At 48.4% G+C, this 20,147-nt stretch overlaps 1 protein-coding gene across 5 annotated transcripts in view; it reads left to right on the plus strand.

Annotated features, from left to right (window-relative positions):
• FKBP6 (FKBP prolyl isomerase family member 6 (inactive)) overlaps nt 1-20,147 on the plus strand; it is a 66,144-nt gene that overhangs the window by 23,535 nt on the left and 22,462 nt on the right. The window contains exons 9-10 of one of the 5 annotated variants that reach the window (XM_044993303.1): nt 14,119-14,212; nt 17,273-17,764. The exons of 2 other annotated variants lie outside the window; for them this stretch is intronic. In XM_044993303.1, coding sequence (XP_044849238.1) covers nt 14,119-14,142 — 24 coding nt within the window. In that variant the 3' untranslated portion in view covers nt 14,143-14,212; nt 17,273-17,764. Of the gene's footprint in view, nt 1-1,560; nt 1,657-14,118; nt 14,213-17,272; nt 17,765-20,147 lie in introns of those variants that run through there. 2 more of the 5 variants (XM_044993302.1, XM_044993301.1) reach the window with 2 other exon arrangements.

Here is a 20,147-nt window from a genome sequence, read left to right on the forward strand (position 1 = left end):
CTCCCCCCGGCAGCCGGAGCCCCAGGCCCTTTAATTTGACCCTGAGCCCCGGGGGGCTCCCAGCCACCTCTGCAGCTGGGAGCCCTGGGTTGATTTAAAGGCCCTGGGTCTCCCATCACAGCCGGTGCCCCAGGGCCTTTAAATCTTGAGAGGCCACGCCTCTTCTGGATGAGGCCACGCCCCCTCAGGACTCCGGCAGTACCGGTAAGTCCTGTCAGTGACTTTCACCCCTGTTTCCAGTCTGACTCTGTCAGTTAATGCGAAGAGCATTTTCCCCAAGGAGTGTTGACCAGTAGGTGCCAAGTCATTGGTAAGTGTATATTGAATCAGACTCGTGCAATAGGTTGCAGTGGCTGCTTTTCTTCTATTACAGCCACTGGAGCTCTTTGTCATTCATCGAGGCTTAAACTGTGGAAGTTATGAGAGCCCATAAATCCTCTAGTTCTTGTTCTGTGAAGTTCCTAGGACTTGTACCATCACTTTGCCATTCTAGACTGCCTGCTAACCCCCTCCGCCCGACAGCTTTACACTGAACGCAGTCCATTGAGACTTTGGAACAGAATCTATTGTACATGCTGCTGCCAAGGTTCTTGAAGGGTATCAGTTCATTCTACCACGAGGCCACTTCAGCATGCCATGGCAGCAAACCAGAAAGCATTGGTTAAATAAGTCCACATAGAGATCAAACCAAAATTCTTGCAGCTGAAATTAGCTCAAACACTATCAAAGGGAAACTGTGGTTATCCAGACTAATGCAGAAAGTAGGTAAGATCTGCCTTAACTTGGGGTTGCAGTCTGAAGTTTATGTTAAGCCAATCTGTAATTGGGCCTGTCTCATCATTTTATCTCAGGTCTCCTGCCTGTGAACATTTGGAGTCAACTGATGCATTAAAAAGAAACCACAGTTACTCCTTACAACATAGTCTAATAAAATTACTCATTAAAATTACTCTCAAGCCTTTCCCATATAGCCAACTTTAATGAACCGCACACAGGTGAATTAAAGCCTTTCAGGTTACTAACGGTCAATTTTGTTATCACCAGTGAGAAACTGGACTAATCTCTAGCTAAATTCAGCACTCAAACCTACAGTTTTACCATTTTGTTAGATTTTTCTCTCAATCGGTCTGATTCACATGGAGAACCTCTGTGTGGGTGTTCGCTGACAATAGTCATTTAACACTGACCAGTTACTGAAGTGCTTATTTGACTTTTTACCTCCATTTGTTTTTGTAACAACTCTGCATTGGTCCAGGACTGTTGCCTGATCCTTGCCTAGTGACAAGTCAAGCTAGACGTGATTTAAGCATACCCAGCCTCTCTGGAATACTCAGTACATGCTACTTGGCATCTCCAACTCCTCAGGGAAGAGTGTTTTGGAATATCAGTCTCTAACAGCAAGCCTGTTTACATGGTGTTGCCACAGATCAAGTCTACAGATTGATCCACGTGCTTTTAGCTGCCACAAGCAGTGTCTTGCTCCAAATAGACTCTTTGTGGAGGTTCTGGTTGGCATAAATCTCTCCTCTCTCTCCTTCCACCCCCTCCTCCCCCATCCAGACTTGTGTCCCAAGGTGTGAAGAATGCTTCAGAAGTGAGCATTTAAGTTTATTTAGCATGGCCAGAGTATTCAGTACCTGACTTCTGGACATAAAAAGATACAGGCTGAACCGTGTTGCAGCTGTAACCTGTGATGCAGGTAGCTCAGACCTCATCAACAGCTACTCATGGGTGCTGAAAATTCAGTACAGTCTCACCTCTAGAATTCTGATAGGAGCAGCAGCTGGGATCAGCAAAATTCTGGGCACCATCTTCAGTTCAGTTAGTCAACACCAAGACTCCTAGGCTCTTTAAATAGCGTTTTAAAATTCTTGTTCATCCCAACATGCATCTTGCAGCTCAGGCAAAGCGCAAATAAGTGTACGGAGTGGAAAATAAAAGCTGTAAAACTGATTTTGTAGGACTTGCTTCTTGAATTGCAAATGGTGGTGGGATTTGCCCGTCTCAAGGATTTTTTGAGGGTTGCAGGGAAAGCAGAGAAACTGAACATGTGCGCTCGTGTCTACCGCCTCTTCCTAGCACAACCTTGAATTCCACACTGGGAGACAGGGAGGAGACTGACGAAGATTTAAGAGAGCACGAATTGTTAAGTTGGGTGCCTGTTTTCCATAGTGGGTTAACTTCTGGCAAAGACAGACAGGGCCTGACTCTTTGCCCATTAAAAGTAGGTGCCTCCAATTGTTTGCCTTATCCCAGTTCAGGGCACGACTGTTGTACAATCAGAACTACTTTTTCGAGTGATTGCTCATGTCTATTCCACAGTAGGTGTGCATGCTTGGCATGTGCACCGGTGCCGGAAGTTTTTCCCCTAGCAGTACCCGTAGGGGGGAGTGCCCCCTGCGACCCCTGGAGTGGTGGCTGCCTGGCGCGGTATAAGGGGAGCTGCACCCCCCCACCCTCACCTCCTTCTTACTGCCAGTGGAGGTGCGTCGGAACTGCTCCGCTCTAGCTTTGCTGTAGCTTGTCCCCAGAACTGTTCGTTCGTTCAACGTTAGAACCTGTAGTCAGTCAGCTATTTAGTTAGTCAGTGAGCCTGGGCCGGAGCGTGCCCCCCACCCCGGACTTAAGTCGTGCAGCTCTTGCAGACATTCTGTGCCAAGGAGCAACCCGCATGCAGGCTGTTTGCGCTGCTTGGGAGAAACCCATATCTGTGAAAGGTGCAAGATTTACAAGTCGTTTAATCCTCGGACCAAAAGAGAAAGGGACACTAGGCTCTGGGCCATCATCATGGAGTTGTCTCTGGCCCCGACCCCGGCATGCCACTCGGAACCGGTACCTGGCACCGCGGCGTGAGCACACGGAGACCCTCTGGTACCATTGACCAGTTGGCACCGTTCCCTGTCCATGGGGCGGGGCAAGCCAAGAAGGCCAGGAAGACTCCATCTTCTTAGCAGCACTAAGGGAAATCTGGGACAGAGGCTAGGCCCATGTCGGGCAGTCCTTGATTACCACCAGGCCCCAGGCCTCCAACTCAAGTACAGCGGAGTAGTCTGACCCCTTCGGCACAGGCCTCTCCGGATGTCTGGATGCCTTCCATGCCTGAAGCCTTCCAGGCAGCCCAGGGTGTCCAAGTCCATGCCAATGCCTGGAGCGCCACCAGTGTCGGCCCTGCGCTCCAGACACTAGCCACCACTGGGATCCCCGCAGCTGCCTCTGGCCCAGTACCGGTCTTGGTCGAGGGAATGTTCCCAATGCCAGTCGCCACTTGGGGCAGAATCCAGGTGGATCACCCTTGACGCCAGCCAGACTGTCTGGCTGGGTTCCGTCCGGCTGGGACTTTCAGCACCGCTCATCCTCAAGGAGTGAATATCGACAGGACCACAGCGGGCATCACCCTCGGTCCTCGTCTCTGAGAGGGTACCGCAGTCGATCACGGCAGCCTCAGGCGTCGATCGCTGGCGTCTCGCAATTGTAGGTCCGCCCGTCGAGGCTGTTCGTGAAGCAGCTATTACTGTTGGTACCAGTCCTCCATGTTGAGATTGCAGTCCTGTGGCTGTCATAGAGCCCGGCACCACCGCTCCTCCCAGTCCAGGGACAGTAGGAGATCTTACGCCAGCCCGGACAGCTGGCCCCGCCCGTGCCATAGCAGGTGCAGTGGCATGGCCAGCCGAATGGTACCAGTGGCACCATGCCCAGAGTCTGACCAGGTGGTGGACCCTCCGGTGCTGGCTGACATCCAGAGCACTGCGCTGGCCTCTTCGCCCCGCCTGGAGGAGGCGATTGTGGCCACACCCCTCTATGTCCCTCAGGAGGACTCTAGGACCCACCAAGAATTCTTAATGAGGGTGGCAGCAAGCCTACACCTCCAGGCAGAGTAGATGGAGGAGCCCTCGGACTCCCTGTTTAACCTGTTGTCCCCATCGGCACTGGGTATGGTGACCTTGCCTCTCCTTGAAGGGGTGGCTAAGATTTCAAATGCCCTGTGGCAAACACCGGCCTCGCTGGCCTCCATCTCTAAAAAGGCGGAACATAAGTACTTTGTACCCACTGTACTTGTATACTCACCTGGCGCCCAACTCCTTGGTGGACAAGTCGGTCAACCATAGGGAACGGCAGCGTCAGCCAGCCCCAACCCCAAAGAACAAAGACTCTCAGAGACTGTATCAGAGGGGTAGCCGTGTTAGACTCTCAGAGACTGGACTCTTTTGGAAGGAAAATTAATTCATCTTTGAGCTTCCAGTTATGAGTGGTGAACCATCAGGCTCTCCTGGGCCTGTACAAATTCAATCTGTGGGGCTCCCTGCCTAAGTTTGAGGACTCCCTCCACGAGCGCAGTAGGAAGGAGTTTAAGGCGCTAGGGCATCCCTGCAGGCAGCCTCGGATGCCACAGACACAGCCACACGATCAATGGCCTCTGCAGTGTCCACAAGACAGGCATCTTGGCTCCTCCTCTCTGGGCTGTCCAGCGAGGCACAGTCTTTCATGCAGGATCTTCCGTTTGATGGGAAAGCTCTGTTTGCAGAGGAAACAGAGATGAGGTTGCATGGCATGAAAGACTCCCGCACGACCCTCCAGACTCTGGGCCTCTATGTCCCGGCTCTGGCAAAACCTAAATTCAAGCCACAGCAGACTCCCACCACGGCCTCCCATAAGAAGCAGCAGGACTATAAGAGATGCCCTCAGAGGCAGTCTCAGCCTGCCCCCTGCAGCCTGGGTCCTCCAAGGGCAAGCAGGCAGGGAAAAGGCCTTTTTGACGGGATGCTCGGGGGCACCCGGCCAGTCTTCATCAGGGATCCACCCCCAATAAAGCTTCCCTTCTCCAACCGGTTGTGTGCTTTCTTCCCAGAATGGTCGCGGCTAGCCTCAGACCGATGGGTCCTCAATACCATTTCCTGGGGCTACACCCTTCAGTTTACTTCCTCTCCGCCCATCCACCCCCCCCCCCCGTTCTTCTTGGGGGACCCCTCGCACAAAGCTCTGCTCGAGCAGGAGGTGGGGCGGCTCCTAGGGCTAGGAGCGATAGAGGTGGTGCCCGAGGAATTGGGCAAGGGGTATTACTCCTGTTTCCTTATCCCAAAGGCGAAAGGAAGGCTCAGGTCCATCCTGGACCTCCGAGGCCTGAGGTGAAGCTCAAGTTCTGCATGGTCTCCCTGGATCCCGGGGACTGGTACGCTGCCCTTGATCTACAGGACGCATACTTCCACATCCACATATTGGAGGGGCACAGTCACTTCCTCTGTTTCATGGTGGGACAGAATCGTTACCAATTCACGGTCCTTCCGTTTGCTCTGTCCACTGTCTCCAGGGTGCTTACAAAATGCATGTCGGCGGTAGCGGCCTACCTCAGATGGTGAGGGGATCCAGATAGGGGAATATCTGGACGATTGGCTTGTCAAGGGCACCTCCCAGTCGCAGGTGAGGGATCACGTGGTGCTCTTCCTGGTCACATGCACCTCCTTGGGCCTGTTGGTAAACAACACCAAGTCCACTTTAGTCCCAGTCCAACACATAGAGTTTATCAGGGCACTTCTGGACGTAGAATCGGCCAGGGCCTCTCTCCCACCAGACAGATTCAAGACTGAAAGGTCTCATAGACTCAGTCACAAGGTTCCTCGTGACAACAGCCAGGGTTTACCTGGAACTCTTGGGTCACATGTCGGTGTGCACGTACGTGGGCCGTCACGCCAGACTCAGGATGATGCCCCGCCAGCTTTGGTTGGCCTCGAAGTTCTCCCAGGCCATGGACAAGATGGGCAGGGTCCTCACTGTGCCGGATTCTGTGATCACCTCCCTACGGTGGTGGTCCGCCCCAAACAGCATGCTCCAAGAGGTCCCATTCAGTGACAGGGCCCCGTCATTGGAGCTGGTGTCCGATGTGTTGGAACTGGGTTGGGGGGGCCCATGTGGGGAACTTTCAGACCCAAGGTCTGTGGTCGGCTCAAGATCTGACCCTACATATAAACATCAAGTTGCTCAGGACTGTGCGGCTGGCGTGTATGGCCTTCTGCTCGCACCTAGAGGGCAAGGTAGTCAGGGTCCTCATGCACAACATGGACTCAATGTTCTATATCAACAGGCAAGGCGGGTCCCGATCCTCTGCTGCAAAGCCCTCAGACTGTGGGACGTCTGTATAGCCCATGACATCCACCTGAAGGCCTTCCACCTGCCGGGCGCCCGGAACGAGAGGGTGGATCACTTGAGCAGGGACTTCCCTCACAACACGAGTGGTCTCTCCACCTGGAAGTGGCCCACTGGCTCTCCCAGAGGTGGGGAACTCCCCAGGTGGACCTATTCGCGACTCGGCAGAACCGGCGATGCCCCCGGTTCTGCTCCGCGGGGGAGGCTAGGGAGGGGCGCTATCTCTGATGCCTTTCTCCTGTCGTGGTCAGACTGGCTTCTCTACGTCTTTTCCCCCATTCCCCCTAATCATCAGGGTCCTGGAGAAGATAAGGTCGGACAAGGCCTGGGTCCTCCTGATTGCCCCAGCATGGCCCAGGCAACATTAGTATGGGACCCTCCACTGTGGGCATTGCTGCTCCACCTAGACCTGCTCTCTCATGACCAGGGCCGCCTCCTACACCCCATCCTAGCGGCTCTTCACCTCACAGCATGGCTGCTCAGTGGTTAGGTGGAGAGGAACGGACATGCTCAGACCAGGTTCGGCCTGTTCTCCTTGAAAGTAGATGGCCCTCCACTCGCTGCGCCTATTTGGTGAAGTGGTCCCGATTTTCTAGGTGGGTGGTGGACCAGGGGATCTCCCTGGTGACAGCCCTAATCCAGCTTATACTTGATTACCTGCTCCACCTGAGGACCCAGGGCCTGGCACCCTCATTGGTCAGGGTGCACCTGGCAACCATATCGGCAAGGGCACATGGTATTTTCCCATGCTATGACTGGCCAGTTCCTTAAGACTTTGGACAGTCTTTTTCCGTATTCTTGACCCCCAGTCCCACAGTGGGACCTAAACCTGGTGTTGGCACATCTCACGGGGCCCCCGTTTGAACCACTGGCCATGTGCTCCTGGTCTCACCTCTCGTGGAAGGTGGCCTTCCTGTTTGCAGTCACGTCAGCCAGGCAAGTCACAGAGCTCAGAGCCCTGACTTGCGAGCCGCCGTACAGGGTCTTTCATAAGGACAAGGTCCAGCTCCACCCACACCCTGTGTTCCTCCTGAAGGTGGTCTCCGCCTACCATATGGGTCAGGACATTTTTCTACTGGTCCTCTGCCCCAAGCCCCACGCGTCGAGTGAGGAGCCCCGTCTCCACACACTTAATGTGCGGCGGACTCTGGCTTTCTACCTCGAGCGGACTAAGCCGTTCAGAAAGTGCTTGCTACTGTTTGTCGCCTCAGCTGAGCATGTGAGGGGCCAGCCGATTTCCACTCGGAGGCTGTCGAATTGGATCACTTCGTGCATCTGTTCCTGTTATGAACTGGCGGGTGTTCCCCCGCCACCCATTGTGAAGGCGCACTCAACTCGGGCGCAGGCCTCGTTGGCTGCCTTCGTGGCCCATGTCCCCATCCAGGACATTTGTAGAGCCGCCACGTGGTCTTCAGTTCAAATGTTCACCTCACACTGTGATCATTCCCCAAACCAGGGATGACGCCGGGTTCGGCAGAGCCGTCCTCCATCCTGGGAACTTGTGAATGCCTACCCACCTCCAGCAGATGTAGCTTGGAATCAACTACTGTGGAATACATGAGCAATCACTTGAAGAAGAAAAGACAGTTACCTTTTCCGTAACTGGTGTTCTTCGAGATGTGTTGCTCATGTCTATTCCATATCCCACCCTCCTTCCCCTCTGTCGGAGTTGTCTGGCAAGAAGGAACTGAGGGTGGTGGGGAGTGCACAGCTCCCCTTATACCGTGCAAGGCAGGTGCCACTCCAGGGGTTGCGGGGGGCGTTCCCCCCCCTACAGGTACTGCTAGGGGAAAAACATCCGGCACCGGTGCACAGGGCGAGCACGCACACCTACTGTGGAATAGACATGAGCAGCACATCTCAAAGGACACTAGTAACGGAAGAGGTAACTGTCTCTTTTACAGCCACCCCCCCCCCATCACCTGCATACTTCAGGTGAGGGGATTTAGTGTGCGCATATGATCAGTGCACATGCATGGTGTGTGAGGGGCCATTATCTGTAAACTTGAGGCAGGTAAAAGTGTGTGTGTGTGTGCAGGGGGGAATGCTGGGTTGCCAGAGTTCACTGCTGTATTGTGAAGCCTGGACTGTTAGTATGGAAAGATTTCTGCTCCTTCACAAGGCTGGGATGGAATTTTGTATCCGTGCATTGTCCTACGGAGCCTTGCAGAGCCAACAGGGAACTAGAGAAATCCTTGTTTCATGTGCTGATCTGTAGAAATGTCTGCGTGCTTGGGGGGTGGGGGGAGGATAGTTTCATTCCGGAAGGATGACTCTCCTTGTACTAAGTTGGGCCAAAGTTGAAAGCTTGCCTCTAATATACGCTCTAATTGTCGTACACCAGCGAGAAACAGGCTCAGCACTTAGAGCTGTTCCAGTGACAACAAGCACCGCTGAAATTACAGCAGGAAACTGTGACTCCTGAGGTCAAACAGCTAGATTTTAGGAATGGCTCCAGATTGCTAGGCCTGCTATTAATTGGCAAGACTTGGCTGCCGCATTGGGATTGGGTCGCCAGGTAGAAATGACTATAACTGGGCTTAGAACCAGTGGCTGCTGCCAATTAAACTGACCTAATGAGCTAAAAGACTTGCAAATAAACAGAGAAGTATGAGCATAATACAGTCAAAACTCCTGACTTGGGATAACTCCAGGCTTTGAGCAAACAGTGACTTGCTGCTCCCACCCTACCCCACCCCGATTGTAGCTGAGGTTTAGACTTTAAAAATGCCTCATGCCCGTGTTATGTGGACTCATGGTACAGAGCTGCACATCTAAGACTACCAAGTTCACACACACTTGTGCATGTTCCTTTAGCAGGTGCAAAATACCCACCCGCGGGGGTTTCCCAGATAAAGAAGGAAGTTCTGTGAAGTAGCTGAGTGCTGCTATAAATAACAAGAAGGCTTCAGGCGTAACTTAACTAGGAATCACCCCTGCTGGGAAAAGCCTCCATAAGGAGAGGAAGGAAAAAAGATTTATTAGGGTTGTTTTGCAACTCCTGTCTCTTCAGATCCCAGCCCTTCCGTCTGGTTTGCAGAGCAGTGCTGTAGCTATGGCAGTGTCTCTAATGGGCACTTCACAGATCTTCAAGGCCGGGTCAGTCCGTCTCCTGAGGCACTCTCAGTATACAACAAATGGACAGACTGAAATTAGGGGAAGGAGATCACCAAATTAGGGGTGTTTTTTAGATAAGTGAACTAGAGTCTTGAAGAACGAGGATGAGGCAGGGGCCTTGTGAATCAGGGAGAGAGCATGCATAGGGGGCTATGTGGAAGAAGGCATAGAGGAGATGGTGTCTAACAAGGACGTGAATAAGAGCATTAGGCACTAGCGTGTGCTCCAGTAACGTTACTGCTCTGGGTACATTTTGGTGTTTTGCTCTATTGGAATGTGATAACTTTTGTTGCCAAAAAAAAAGGTACAAGTTTGTGTTACACTGCTTCACATCAATATTTGTGCAAGGAGATGAGTTGGTAATCTTCAGGTCTTGTCCCCATGGAATGGTACAAACGATGGGCTTATAGCACCAGAGGAATTCAAATACAATGTCCCGGTGAAAGGTCCCAGCCCACTTCATCTTCCTTGCTCTCTCTCCCTCCAAAAAGGGATTGTGGTAAGGAGGAGGTTCTGCAATTTCTATCAGGATACTGGCCCTGGACCATGCTCAGGGCTACCATCTTTAATATAGACATCTAGCTAGTAGATGCCTGAAACATAGTCATAGAACTATACTGTTTGGAAGAGACCTCGAGATGTCCTCATGTCCAGCCCCTCCTGCTGAGGCAGGACCAAGTGAACCTAGACCAGACCTGACAGCTGTTTGTCCAATCTCTTCTTAAAATCTCCCATGATAGGGATTCCACAACCTCCCTTGGAAGCCTATTCCAGAGCTCAGCTACCCTTAAGAGTTAGGTTTGATATTAGCAAAAACTTTCTAAGTCTCCCTTGCCACAGTTTAAGCCCATTACTTCTTGTCCTACCTTCAGTGGACATGGAGAATAATTGATCACTGTCCTCTTTAGAACAGCCCTTGACATATTTGAAGACTATTATCAGGTCCCCACCTCAGTCTGCTTTTCTCGAGACTAGATATGCCCAGTTTTTTTAATCCTCCCTCATAGGTCAGGTTCTCTAAACCTTTATCACTTCTGTTGCTCACCTCTGGACGCTCTTGAATTATTCACATCTTTCCTAAAGCACATTGGCCAGAATTGGGCACAGTGCTCCAGCTGAGGCCTCACCAGTGCCAAGGAGCGCAGGACGGCTACCTCCTGTGTCTTACGTGTGACGCTCCTGTTTATACACCCCCAGAATATTGGCCATTTTTGCCCATGCATCAATCACATTTTTGGCTCATCTTCGATTTGTGATCCACTAGAACCCCCAGATCCTTTTCAGCAGGGCTACCACCTAGCCAGTTAATTCCCCATTTTATAACTGTGCATTTGGATTTTCCATCCTCAGAGAAATACTTCGCACTTGTCTTTATTGAATTTCATCTAGTTCATTTCAGACTAATTCTCCAATTTGTCAAAGTCATTTTGAATTCTGATCCTGTCCTCCAGAGTGCTTGCAACCCCACCCAGCTTGGCGTCATCTGCAAATTTTAGCAGCACACTCTCCATCCATTATCCAAGTCATTAATGAAAGTGTTCAATAGTACCAGACCTGGGACTGACCCCTGCAGAACTCCATTAGATAGGACCTTCCAGCTTGCCAGAGAGCCGTCGATAACTACTCTTTGAGTTTGAGTTTGGTCTCTCAGCATGAGGCCTCCCTACCCAGCACTCCTGATGGAGGTGGGAGGGGGGTTTCTGCCTATTACACTTCTCCCCACCCTCCTGCTTGGCTGCTGTGAAGGGCTCTCTCTTACCCTGCTCTGATCTCAACCTCTGTTTTGGAGGAGATGGGAGTGAGGGGGGACTCCGTGAACAAAGCCTGCCTTTGGGGCTCGGGGCTCTGTCTAGCAGCACTGCTACTAAGAATTATTTGGCAGTAGTGGAAAAGTTGTTTCTCTTCAGTTTCGCTCTGCTGGCTGCAGACTCTGGAATGCCAGACTTGGGCTGGTTAGCATTCAGTTTTATGTGGGGGCAGCTGACCTTGCAACCATAAGAACTAGAAACTTAATTTTTAATGAGAGCTTGAGCCAATGGCAAGCAGGTGAGTGGGCATTTCAGGTCCGGCCATAAGGTACCATGTGAAATCCATGTTCCATTCCTTTCCTTCTGCCTTAACCCTTCCTGATACGATACATTCTGGTAATAGCAAAGTACGTGTTTTTAGCTGATGTGATTTTTAGATTGATGGTGACACTTCACCAGGAAGAGACAAATTTGTTAAACCGCTTTCTTCCCTTTCTAATATCCTGCTCCTACTGTGTTGGAATATATATGAGGAAGCCATGCCAGAATTGCACATTCCTGGAGTGAGTGGGGTTTGGGGCGGTGAGCATATAAATTGTTAGTTCTTTCTCAAGGGGAAAATCTTCAGCTTAAACAGACTTGATCAGAAAAAAATAACTTTGTGTACAAACAGCAAATGGTAGCAAAAATCTAAATTCACACCTTGAACCGTGTGCAGTGTATTTCCTGAGGGTCCGTCCTAAAGGACAGGTCTGAAACGTAAAGCAGCTGCAGCCCTGGCAACAGTCACTACCTCAGGCCAGTAACTGCAGGCATCTTGCATCCCAGGCCCCCAGCTGTGAGTGCCTTTTCTGTGTCTAGAACAGGACTCCCGGCCGATTAAATTACTCAGTCAGATGTAATCAATAAGAGCCTTAAACCACATGGCAATTGGACAAGCAGCTTCTAATTTTTTAGACTGAGCTATTGTGCGTTCCTACCAGATACTTTGTTTCCTACTCTCAAGCGTACCGATTTTCCAAAAGTGGCTACTTTGAGCTCCTCAGTTTGTGTATGTAGACAGTGGAATTCAAAAGGAGTGAGAAGCGGCGAAGAAAACTCCTGCTAACTTTAGACAAGCCAGCTGTGTTCCTTTTTAAACCCGGCTGGTCTGGCGATCTGGGACATGAACTTCTTGACTAGCACAGTACATCACTGGTGTGCATACAGTTACCAAGCTTTGGTTGTACCTTATGGAGTGCTTCTCTAGAGCTTGAGCATGAAAGGTGCCATGTTGACCTGAATGTCAGCCTTGAAAAGGCTGGGAAGAGGATGGCAAACAAACACACACCCTAACACAGGGGTTCTCAAACTGGGGGTCGGGACCTCTCGGGGGTCAAGAGGTTATTATATGGGGGGTCGTGAGCTGTCAGCCTGCACCCCAAACTCTGCTTTGCATCCAGCATCTATAATGGTGTTAAATATATAAAAATGTTTTTAATTTATAAAGGGGGGGGGGATCGCACTCAGAAGCTTGCTATGTGAAAGGGGTCCCCAGTCCAAACGTTTGAGAACCACTGCCCTAACAATCCTGGGCTATATTATATCACAGATTTTCAGCTGAAGTCCCTGTTGAAATTGGATGCGTTCTGCCTCAAACAGAGAGCACGTGCTGGCTCGTTCTCTTTGTAAAAGTAGCTTTAGTCTTACCCTCCTGGAGAAGTGCTTTTCTTTAGTTTAAAAGCTCAAGCTCGTCTTATGTTTAAGGCTGCGTCTTATTCGCAGAAGTCACAAATTCCATGCCTGGTTTTTATTTAACGATATCCAGGATTTTTTGACACTATGGGATGTTTCCATGTGGATGGATGGGTTTGATGCCAAGCAGATGGACCCGTTTCAGTGAGTCCCTTGAGAGCGGCCCGTGTAGAGCCTTGATTTAATGAGAGGGTTAAAGAGCAGGGGCTCTCCTCATTGGGTTGGTCCCTTGTCAAGAAGCGTGCCATGCTTATTTTCCAGGTTCCACGCCTGCGTATTTTTGGAAGAGCCCCAGCTCTGGTGTAAGCGATGTCTGTTCAGCCCTGCTCTTCCTACTGCCTTAGGGAAGCAGAGCTAGAGGAGCAACCTCTGTTCTCTCTTAGCAGCCCTGCTGCGTTGCTGCTGATCTGACTCTGCAGGCACCAGTGGCCAGGCTGCTTAAAATAATTGAAAGTATTAGTTAAATGCTACCTGTTAACTGTTGTTTTAAATGCAGAATAAAGGCAATTGTGATTTTTAAATGACCTGTGAAATGTCATTTTCTAGCTATAAATTCACGGCTGACTCTTGTCTTCCTGAAGCCTGTGAATTAAACTAGCCAGCGATAACCGACTTCTCTCTGAGCTTGAAAGCGTATGTTTGTGTTGATTTTTGTGTAGTTCTTGCCAAACGGCTTCTAAAGGAAGGAGAGAAACACTGGAGGCATGGCCTAGCTGGGGCATGTAGTTCTCCTACCTGCTGGAGCAGCAGCCCCTTGAACGCAGTCCAGGTCTTCTCATCTTCAAGGTCAGAGAGTCCCCCTCCGCTTCCTTGGGGATTGTGGAGCCATTAGGTGGAAATGAAAGAGATGAACTGATCAAACACTCCCTGAAATGCCTTCAGGGTTTCAGCTTGAATATTTTTAATTAGCTCCACGTAAAGACTTTATTACTTCAAATAACCATGATCACAGAAGATTCTCAGTTTGATCCTTTTTTTCCCCTTATGGTGCACAAGAAGCCTCAGTAGATGCAGTTTTTACACCCAGCTAGACACCCCAAGCCACAGCTAACAGCCAGTGGAAACATCAAGTGATTATCTTTAAATACGCCTATCAGAGACCTATGAAAAGAGCGATGTATGTCTATAACGTAGAAGGCATAGAACAGCAGTAGCATGGTCGAGAGATGCTTTGCTCTAATACAGTACGGACTACTGCGGAATACCTTATCTAAAAACATCTGTCATACCTTTGTCATAGCCGAGAGGAATTTGTGCTGCAGGTTCGGTAAATGACTGACTGGCATTCGGAGCCAGTAGATTAGCAATTGAGAGAGTGATTGATTTATACAGATTTTTCTCCTTCTCATCCTAATTCCTTGTTCTCGCCACCTCCTTTCAGGACGAACCCTTGGCAGTGGTATGACATATCATCAACCCGGTGCTGGATTTCCAATGCAGCTGAGAGCTGGACCACCTTCCTGAACCCACAAATGGTTTAAGTTTGGCTTCAAAACGTTGCATATTTCAATCTCATATCAACCCCCCTGATGGTTCTGTCTGAGCTAGACAATGTTGCAGTAGTGAGGGACGTACTGACCTGGTTTGAAGGGAGGGTGGGCTAGTGATGTAAAGTGCCAGAATAGAAGTCTGGAAACTCCCAGTCCAGCTACTGGCTTGTGTGACCTTTCCGGGATTTCACTTTCTGACCTGCAAAATGGGGGTAGCGACTGCACAGACCGTCTGAGTTAACGAATGGCCTCATCCTGCTCCGGCTGAAGTTGTTTGGCGTCACAGCAGGCCCTGATTGCCTTGCATAGCCTTGAAATGGAACTTGGCTTACAAGTGAAACATTTGTAAAGTGCTTTACGGCCATTTGACAGAAGAGGGTTTAAAAATGCAAAATATTTTGTGTTCTGATAGAATATTGCAAAAAAGACGCCTCCTGCTGTAACTGGGCCTTTTCCCTCCGTCTGCCTGTGAGGTATCTGGTTTCAGAGTGGTAGCTGGGTTAGTCTGTATCAGCAAAAACAACGAGAAGTCCTTGTGGCACCTTAGAGACGAACACATTTATTTCAGCATAAGCTTTAGCCCACGAAAGCTTATGCCCAAATAAATGGGTTAGTCTCTGAGGTGCCACAAGGACTCCTCGTGGTTTTTGTGAGGTATCTGTTTTGCTCCCAATTCTTGGGCTTTGTGTTTTGGTTGGTTAGAGTTGGAAATTGTGACCTGTTCTCCTTCATATCGTTTCAGATAAATAAATACTGGGAAGTTAATTTTTAAAAGCTTGCAGAGTGGGGTGGTGACCCAAGAGCTGTGTAATTGGCTTGATAAACAGACTGAAGTGGATGTAGCTGCTGGAACTGTAACACGTGAAACGTGGCTGCTATGAATTAAGAGAAGATAAAACAGCCATTGCATATGCGTTACTTTTGTGTTTTGATTACCGTTCACTCTGCATGAACTACATGATCAGATTTGGATTAACTCCTAGTGAACTTGACAATGGCTTTTCTTTTAAGCCTAACTTTCAGTGTAAGGCTACATATACGCAGCAGAAAAAGACACCCCCACCCCATCCCCGGCAGCAAGTCTCAGAGCCTGGGTCGACTGACTCAGGTTTGCACTGCAGTGTTAAAAATAGACATTCAGGATCGGGCTGGAGCCCAAGCTCGGAAACCCAGCTGGGGGGGAGAGTCGTGGAGCCGGGCTCAGGCTGGAGCTGGCCTCCAGAATGCCTACACTGCTATTTTTAGCCCAGTACCTTAAGCCCAATGAGGCGGAGTATGTTGAGCTGGGCTTGGAGACTCACTGCCATGTGGGTTTTTTGTTGTGTAGATCAGGGGTCTGCAACCTTTCGGAAGTGGTGTGCTGAGTTTCATTTATTCACTCTAATTTAAGGTCTCGCGTGCCAGTCATACATGTTAACGTTTTGAGAAGGTCTCTTTCTATAAGTCTATAATATATAACTAAACTGTTATATGTAAAGTAAATAAGGTTTTTAAAATGTTTAAGAAGCTTCATTTAAAATGTAAATTAAAATGCAGAGCCCCCCCGGACTGGTGGTCAGGACCTGGGCAGTGAGAGTGCCACTGAAAATCAGCTTGCGTGCCACCTTCAGCACACGTGCCATAGGTTGCCTACCCCTGGTGTAGATGTACCCTAAATGGGATTAGGGCTTGAGTACTTCTAAATCTGGGTTAGCTCTATCTGAGACACAGCGTGTGGCAAATGGGTAGAACATCATCTTGGTCCTCAGTGCATCTTCCTGAACGTTTCCAACGCTACCACTTGTAACTGCAAACAGTTCCGTATGTTGTGGCGTCATGAGCAGTAGGATATTGAAATGGGGGGCAGGGCTTCATAGAATTGCGAGTAACCCATGCTGCTTGTTGATCTAAAGAACAAATCCTGCCTGACACACTTGATGGCTTTTTAGGTAGAACTATAAAACTAGAGAATAAAAGTGGCGTCGTACGTGTGATTATAACTGAATTTAAGTGGCACATTTTTAACATCTGTCCAAAATGTACAAAAATAATTCAAATAGACTTGGAGAAGAACAGTATCATCTGGAGTGAAAACTAGCTGAAAGACTACAAATGAGAGCCAAGGTGGGGGGAGGTAAAATCCTTTATTGGATCGTCTTTTGGAGAGAGACAAGCGTTCGAGCTACACAGAGCTGTTCTTCGAGTCTTGTTAAATGAGAATGTAGAGCTGAAGGAAAAATCCAATGCCTGGTGCAGAGTGTGGATATGATGAGTACTGAACCATGTTAATCTAGAATAAGGTGAAAACCTAGGTGATGTGAGGATCAATAAACATCGCAAAAGGACTCAGATTGGAAAAACAGACAAAAAATAACAAACGGATTAGAAAAATGCCAGCTAATGCTTTAAACCCAAAAATTCAGCGAGCAGAAGAAAGCAGAGAAGCCGTCATGCTGAAGAGACCTGGGTGTGATGGGGGACAGCAAATTAGGTAGGGGTTTGTAGTGCATTGTAGTGGCTTCTTGTACAAATATGTCACAGAGTAAGGGGGTGACATTCAGGTGTACCTGCGTTCATTTCTGGGCACCTCGATCCCAAAAAGCTATTGACCAATTTAGAAGGGAGTAAACAAAGAGGAACAGAAATGATCATGGGTCTGGGAGTATTGACGGTTTTTGAATAGGGTTGAATCACTTGTATCTTGGCGAACTAAGGTGGGAACTATTTACAAGTATATGGTGGGTGTAAATGCTAGTGAAGGGGAAGTTACTCGGTGGACTGCAAGGGTAAATAAAGGCTAGATTGGAGTCCATAACAGTTAGAGATGGGATTCCCTTTTAGGCCACGGTGAGGCTGGTGAAGGAATATTATGGGAACTTCACTCTTACTGTGCTCTGTGTATTGAGCTGTGAATAAATACAGAATTATTTCAGAGCCAGTAACGTCAGTCATAACTCATGAGTGTCTGAGAATCAACCAGGCTTTAAGCAGATACAGCCAATCAATCTAGTCAAACGGCATTTGTGATGAGTGTTTGAATGTTGCTGATTGTGGCTTTCGTTCTAGAATCCTCTGCAGATGAAAGGAACGGTTCCATAACTGGAAGGAAGCTACCTCTAGTCTGCAAACATTGCATCCGGGCTTTGGGAGGAAGGGGGACGGAACCTCGTTTCATTGGAGAGCTCAGAAATGAGGAGGCTGCAAACCTGTTCTCAGTTTTATATGTACAACATGTTTTCCCAGATATTAATTCCTGTTTGTGAAATCTTGAGTCTCCGTCTTTGAAAATAAGATTAAACTCTGCAGTAGGAAAGGAGAGACCGCCCCTCAGGCTTTACGCTGTCTCATTAATGGAACCCTGGATTATTCACAGAAGCTGATATTGACTTTATTTTGAAACAGACTTTTTCTCAGTCTTCTCTGACCTCTTCCAAGGTTTGGGATGCTCAGAGGAAATATGTAAATAAAAGTAGGATGCCAGGGAAGTTGTATTTACGCAGCTTGTTCTTAGAATAATTATGTTTAAAATTTGGTTTTGTTTTGAAAAAATAAACGGATCTCTGGAAAATAATCCGAGCAGGACTGGTCCCAGTTTATTGTCCAAGGGTGATTTTTTTAAAGAAGCTAAAGTGAGGAATCAGAATTTGAAAACTTGATTTGGTTTGTCTTGCCAACTTGCTGCTTCACTTGTTAGGCAATACAGCATGTTATGCTTTATGAACATTCTTGTGCATACTGATGCTAAATCCCAAATTACTTCAGAATATACCCCTTACCTATTCCCCTTGTCCCAAATATCAGCTCTCCCCACGTAGTTCATGTAGATTTCCCTGAATTGTTTTGGAATGGTTCTGCCTTGCAGAGTGACTGAGTTGTTAAATGTAGATTTGAATGCATGCTAATGAACAACATACAGCCTGTACAAAATCAGTAAGAAACCTTACAAAGGTTTCATGGAAGGGGAAACTGGCTAGCAGAACGTACTGCTCCCACCCTGTACCTCCCAGCTCATGCCTTCTGGACGTTGCACATCAATTGTAAGGCAATGAGCAGGGTGTGAAGGAGAATTGCTCCTGGTGAATGCACATTCCAGAGACTGCTTGCCAAGAAAGAAACCTCTTGAGCTTTCTCAACCTGTTTTTCTCCATCTTCACGAGCACCTTCTGGCTCTTGTATTCCACATGAACAACAAACGTAACTGTTATTGACTGACTTAAAAATCAGCAAGCAAAGACAGTACGCTGGTAAGTTAGGGTGCCGAAAGACTTCATCTGTCCGGGTCCTGTAAGCACAGTACTAAATATTTAATTTATAGCATGATTAACTTATGGTAGACTTCATTGCTTATGGAGAAAGTACGTCCCTCAATCCTATTTGGCTAGACAGAGGGTCAAATTCTCCCCCGTGTCATGATGTAATTCTCCCATTGACCTCCAGTGACAGTTGCACCTGTCTCACTCAGCGTAAAACTGGGCCCAAAATGAAAGTGTGTATGGACTTGGTGGATATTAGCTCATTAGGAAAGAAGTTAAACTAATCAGAACAGTTCAGACGTTCATATCTGCTCCTTTTAAAGGATCAGAGGAGCTTAAAACTCTCTCTCTGGGGAGAAGGAAAATGCATCTATACAGTAGTTTGGGCTAATAACTGTCCTAATTTGTAATAGATTTAGGGACTTGGCTCATGTTAGGTCTTGATTAATAGCACATAGCAGGAATCCACAACTGAACTCCGTACGACGCACGCCAGGAAGGCTTAGCTGAGTCATTAGTTGTGAGTTACGAAGCCAACACAAATGTAGATAAAATTGTAAACGGAATTGTTATTTCTGTTTTGTGTGTGTATCTGATCTTGCTTCACTTGACAGATTTTTTCTAAAGGGCCCAGTAACGACTGAGACTTAATCTTACTCCTTGTCCTAACTGTTCTTTTGTCAGATGTACTGTGCAGCCAGCTTCTCAAGCAAGTTCTGTTTTAGCTCTGTTTGCTGTTTTCTTTCAGGATGATAAATATTAGGGGGTCATGTCTCTTTTAGGCACTGATAGGTTTGAAGAAACAGGTTGATACCAAAGATGTTAAAATGAGTCTTGTAGATTTTATTGACTAGACACTAGGTGGCAATATATCCCTCCTCTTCATAAATACAAGCAGCTTTTATGGGTGAGTGTGTAACAGACTTTATATTGCTGAATATTAATAATCTTTTCTACAAATTGTTCTGATCACTTCCTTGATGAGAAGCTGGTGGCCGTTCCCTGCCAGAATTGAGAGCTTGCGTATCTCATGACTCCACATGAGGACAAGAGACATTCTTGAAGAAGGCACATGTATAATGGAGTTCCACTACATAGCTGCCTATGTCTTCAGCAGCAGGAGCTTTCAGACCTTATCCCAGCAGCCAGCTCCGTCCAGCATTGTCACTGTAGGGAAGCCAGCATGCCGGCAGTTGTGGTTAATGAACACAGGTGCTGTAAAGCTGGGGATGAAAACCTACTGAATCTGTCAGTATTTGACTCCATCTTATGCAAAGGTTGAATCTGCCGACTACTAAACTTGTATGGTGTGATTCACAGAGTCTAAGGCCTGGATCCTGCAGAAATCTCAAGCCGATGCTTAACATTATGCACGTGAATAGTCTTGTTGAATGGGCCTGCTCAGCGTGTATAAAGTTAAGCAGTGATCTCAGGCCTCAGGATTGGGCCTCGGTCCAGGAGGGGACCCCTGTGATCGTTTGCTGCCTGGCACAGGCCATAGAATTTCACACACTAATTCCTGCAGTGAAAGGAATTATCCTTGTAATGCGGGGTGGCGGGGGAGATTCACAAGGGGATTTAGGCACCATTCACAAATCGGAGGAAGAGGCAGAGGTATCCCTTCCCCCTTACATCCAGTGATTAGGGCACCCACCTGGAGCACGGACTTGAACCCAGGTCTCCCTATC

The sequence above is a fragment of the Mauremys mutica genome, chromosome 19 (assembly GCF_020497125.1).
Source record: "Mauremys mutica isolate MM-2020 ecotype Southern chromosome 19, ASM2049712v1, whole genome shotgun sequence".
NCBI classification, from domain to species: Eukaryota; Metazoa; Chordata; order Testudines; family Geoemydidae; genus Mauremys; species Mauremys mutica.